The sequence below is a fragment of the Colobus angolensis genome, unplaced genomic scaffold (genome assembly GCF_000951035.1).
Source record: "Colobus angolensis palliatus isolate OR3802 unplaced genomic scaffold, Cang.pa_1.0 Scaffold18, whole genome shotgun sequence".
NCBI lineage: Eukaryota > Metazoa > Chordata > Mammalia > Primates > Cercopithecidae > Colobus > Colobus angolensis.
In genome coordinates, this window is record NW_012114932.1 from 4,757,039 (window position 1) to 4,762,148 (window position 5,110).

Consider the following 5,110-nt stretch of genomic DNA (forward strand, 5'->3'; position numbering starts at 1 on the left):
TGTGCCACCACACCTGGCTAATTTTTATATTTTTAGTAGAGACAGAGTGTCTCCATGTTGACTAGGCTGGTCTTGAACTCCTGACCTCAGGTTATCCACCCACCTTGGCCTCCCAGTGTGCTCAGATTACAGGCGTGAGCCACTGGGCCTGGGCATTTTTTTTTTATGGAGACAGTCTCACTCTGTCGCCCAAGCTGGAGTGCAGTGGTGCAGTCTCAACTCCCTGCAACCGCTGCCTCCCGGGTTCAACGGTTTCTCCTGCCTCAGTCTCCCAAGTAGCTGGGACTACAGGCATGTGCCACCACGCCCAGCTAATTTTTGTATTTTTAGTAGAAATGGGGTTTCACCATGTTGGTCAGGCTGGTCTCAAACTCCTGACCTCAGGTGATCCTTCTGCTTCAGCCTCCCAAAGTCCTAGGATTACAGGCGTGAGCCACCACACCTAGCTTTTTTGTATTTGTATTTTTATTTTTTTAAAGAGAGGACATCTCACTGTGTTGTCCTGGTTGGTCTTGAACTCCTGAGCTCCAGTGATCCACCTTTTTCGACCTTCCAGAGTGCTAGGAATACAAGCATGAGCCACCATGCCCAGCCTAATAAAAAAAAAATTTTTTTAAATCATATGGAAGCTTCAGCAATCATTTTTTGGGCTCTGATGAGGCTTATGTTGTAGAGCCAGTTGTTTTCAAGAGAGGAAATGGGCTGGGCATGGTGAAACCCCTCTCTACTAAGAAAAAAAAAATACAAAAACTAGCCAGACATGGTGGCGGCTGCCTGTAATTCCAGCTACTCAGGAGGCTGAAGCTCAAGAGTCGCTTGAACCCAGGAGGAAGAGGTTGTAGTGAGCTGAGATCATGCTACTGCCCCCCAGCCTGGGCGACAGAGCAAGATTCCGTCTTAAAAAAAAAAAAAAAAAAAAAAAAAGAAGAGGAAGAAACATTGACTAAAGTCTGTGGGGCAGAAAAAAATTCTTTCTATACTTTGTGGCTGAGAAGTGGAGAGATGGTTGTTGAGGACCTTCCCTATAAATAAATGTCTGTGTCTAGGTTGTAGAGATCTTATGTTTGCTGAGGTTTTGTTTCTTCAGAATTTAGATCAAATGTTAATGAATTTTGTTCTTCTTGGGGCTCCAAATCTGATTGGTGATTACCTCTGATTTTGGTTATCTTAAAAGTAATCCTTGGGGATCTCAGCTGTATATTCTGTGTTATAGATACAGGCATCTTTTCTTTCTCACAAAGCCATACTGTAGGAGTTTAATTATTAATTCTGCAATGCTTAGCTCAACTATTTTTATTCTTTAGTTAAAAGACTACTTATTTTTGATGCATTATTTGTTTTTTTTTTTTTTGCAAGTGAACAGGGTGTGTCAGAATGCTATGAATTGAATGCCCCAGAGATGTAGCAAATCAGGGTTTAATTTTGTTGTTGTTTTATTTTTGTTTTTTCTTTCTTCCTTCATACAGAATTTAATTTTTTCATGCAGTGTGTAGCACTATTGCACTAAGAGATTTAATTATCTAAACTGAGAAACTGTTGACATATACAGGAAAATCACGGATTGTAGAAATGTTTATTTATTAAATGGTAATCTCTCAAAATAGAGTTTTGAGAGAGGGAAATACGTTAGAATGTATATTTTGAATTAGTAATGTTTATAGCCGCATGATAATATCCACTATACTACAAATCAAGTCTCCTGAAGATGAGTGAATGCAGCAGGGTCTGCAGATCAAGAAATATAAATTAATCGATTAAATTGTAGTTTTTACACAAGCCAGTCGCACTTCTCTTATACTCACATTGTCACATGAATCATAAACTATAAGGGACTCACATGGAAAAGGTGATTTTGAGTTTACGGACTCACTTGGAGATTCTTTTATATTTGAGAGATGTTTTAAAATGAGATGGTATGGACTTACTGCGGTTGGAATCAAGAACCTGTCAGTGTTTTATGTCTGTAGTACATCTGATCCTTGAATCCTGGAAGAAGTACTCTCTTTAAGTTATTACCAAGATGTGTGTTATGTTTGTGATATTATAGCTGATTTATGGTATGCAGTAAATTAATATGCCTTTTTAGCTTGCTAAAGATACTGTTAAGTATCAAAGTAATAGAAATAACATATCCAAATAGTTATGGGTCCTTGTTTGACAGCAGGAAGTCTTTTTTGGTTTTTGTTTTTGTGTTTTTTTGAGATGGAGTCTCGCTCTGTTGCCAAGGCTGGAGTGCAGTGGCGCGATCTTGGCTCACTGCAACCTCTGCCTCCTGGGTTCTCCTGCCTCAGTTACCAGAGCAGCTGGAACTATAGGCAAGAGCCACCACACCCGACTAAATTTGTATTTTTAGTAGAGATGGGGTTTCATGGTGTTGGCCTGGCTGGTCTAGAGCTCTGACCTCAAGTGATCCACCCACCTTGCCCTCCCAAATGCTGGGATTACAGGCGTGAGCCACCGCGCCCAGCCAGTCTTTCAAATAAGCCAGCATTTCTTCTAGAAGTTTAGGCTCCTTAAAGTGTTTTATTCCTGTTAGTCGAAGACTTACATTGATAGTTTGTATAACACAGTCACCTGAGCTTGAAAAGTAATTCTACTGAGCTCCATATTCAGCTTTAAAAATGAGCAAAAAATTTCTGATTTTGTTTCCTTAGAGTAAAGGTGCTAGTGCTGGAAGAGAATGGACTGAACAGGAGACCCTTCTACTCCTGGAGGTAAGCAGATTAATGCATATGGGATGTGTGCTAAGATTCTGTGACTAGCATTTTATTTTGTTTTGTTTTATTTGGAGGCAGGGTCTTGCTCTGTCATCCAGGTTGAAGTGCAGTGGCCTGATCATGGCTCAGTGCAGCCTCTACATCCCAGGCTCAGGCGATCCTCTTACCTTTAGTCCTGAATAGCTGGGACTACAGGCATGTGCCACCATGCCTGGCTAATTTTTGTATTTAGTAGAGACGGGGTTTCACCATTTTGGTCAGGCTGGTCTTGAGCTCCTGACCTTGTGATCCGTCCGCCTCGGCCTCCCGAAGTGCTGGGATTACAGGCATGAACCACCATGCCCAGCCCAAACAAATTTTAAAAAACGTTTACCCTCTTGACTTTAAAGAGGCTAACTCAGCCGTTTATCATTTATTTGACTCAGGTTCCTGCTGCTCAACAGATGCTAAATTTTCCTGAGAAAAACAAGGAAAAACCAATTGATTTGCAGAACTTTGGTCTACGTACTGACATTTACTCCAAGAAAACATTAGCAAAGGTAAGGATTTTTTTTCTAATCACATGTAGGCTGCAATCCAGCACATCTTAGTCCTTCTAAGATACATCTGATGAGCTTTCTACTCAAATCTGATGGTATTTTTAAAAACAATTATCGTTTATCTTACCTTTTATATTCCCATTTGACTTAGTAGATAGGTATTTTTAAAATAACACTATTAGAGAAATTCGAGGGGAAAATGGAGAATTTGAAGAGAGAATTGGAATCTGTAAAAAGAATCGTGAATATTTTAGAACTGAAAAGTATACTTGAAATTATTTGATAGGTTTAAAAACAGACTGCATACAGCAGAAGGCAGGTTAGTGAACTCAGAGACAAATTAGTAGATATATTGAAACTGAAGTACCAAGAGAAAAAGAAACTGGATTGAGGTAGGGCGGGGCCAGGACAGAGAGGAGAGTGGAAAAGATACGTGAGATACAGTTCAGGCTGGACACGGTGGCTCACACCTGTAATTTCAGCACTTTGGGAGGCCAAGGCAAGAGGATCCCTTGAGCCCTGGAGTTTGAGACCAGCCTGGACAATATAGCAAGACTGTGTGTCTCTATTATTAGAAGAAGAAAAAGAAAAAAGAATGATACAGTCCAAAGAATTAATGTTTGTCATTAGAGACCCATAAGAGAACAAATGAAGGAGGAGTGATACTTGAATATATAATAGCCAAAAAGACTTTGGAACAAATTAAAGGATACCAACTCACAAAATAAGAAGGACAGAGCCAGGCCGGGCTCAACACTTTGGGAGACTAGGGCAGTAGGGTTGCCTGAGGCCAGGAGTTCAAGAGGAGCCTTGCCTCTACTGAAAAATACACACAAAAAGAACAGATCCAGATTTATATATAGAGAAAACCACACTCAGGTACATTACGCTTAATCTCTTAAAAACCAACATCTTAAAAGCAGACATGGAGGGTGGGGGTAAGGATAGAGAAGAACATACTAAATTCAAAAGAATAATAATAAAACTGATAGCTGACTTTTCAACAAAAATGATTAAAGCCAAAGGACAAATACAATAACATTTTTAAATTGTAAAAGAAAAACTATCTCTCTGGAATTCTGTATCCAGTAGATACTACTTTCAAATAAAGACGTTTGTAGGCATTCATAATGTAGAAAAGTTATCACTAGCACACAGTCTAAGAAAAGTAAAGGAATGTCTTCAGCATAAAGGATAATGGTTCCAGATGAAAGCACATGACTCCATGAAGGAATAAGGAGCAGAGAAAAGGGTAATCTATGTGGTTAAATATAAAGTAATACAGATTGTTTAAACAATAGTATTTGGGATTTATAATGGTAGAAATTACAAGAATGGCAGAAAGGCAGAAGGAGATTAAATTGAATAAATTGTTACAAAGTTTACATTATTTGGAAACATGACAAAAGTCCTGATTCAGGGTAAACTATAATTTGACACAACATTTTGGGACCTGACTGGATCTAATGGAAGAATAAAGAGTGCTAGAAAAAAGGTCAACATGTGAGTCAGTATAAAAGACATCTTCTGGCCAGGCATGGTGGCTCATGCCTGTTTTTGTTAATATAAAATTCAGATCTGAGGAAAACTAACCTATGGTTACAGAAAGTATATACTAGTCTATACTTACTTCTGTAAGTATATACTTTTGTGAGTGTATATACTTCTGTAAGACTAGTATATACTTTTGTGAATGTATACTTCTGTAAGTATAGACTAGTATATACTTTTGTGTAAAAGACTAGTATATACTTTTTTTTGTAAGACTAGTATATACTTTTGTGAATGTATACTTCTGTAAGTATAGACTAGTATATACTTTTGTGTAAAAGACTAGTATATACTTTTTTTTTT

The 5,110-nt window shown here is 38.4% G+C and overlaps 1 protein-coding gene across 1 annotated transcript in view; it reads left to right on the forward strand.

Moving 5' to 3' along the window:
- SMARCC1 (SWI/SNF related, matrix associated, actin dependent regulator of chromatin, subfamily c, member 1) overlaps positions 1–5,110 on the forward strand; it is a 201,763-nt gene that overhangs the window by 102,794 nt on the left and 93,859 nt on the right. Inside the window, exon 16 of the mRNA XM_011939320.1 lies at positions 3,143–3,256. Within this exon, the coding sequence (XP_011794710.1) occupies positions 3,143–3,256 (114 nt within the window). The remainder of the gene's footprint in view (positions 1–3,142; positions 3,257–5,110) is intronic.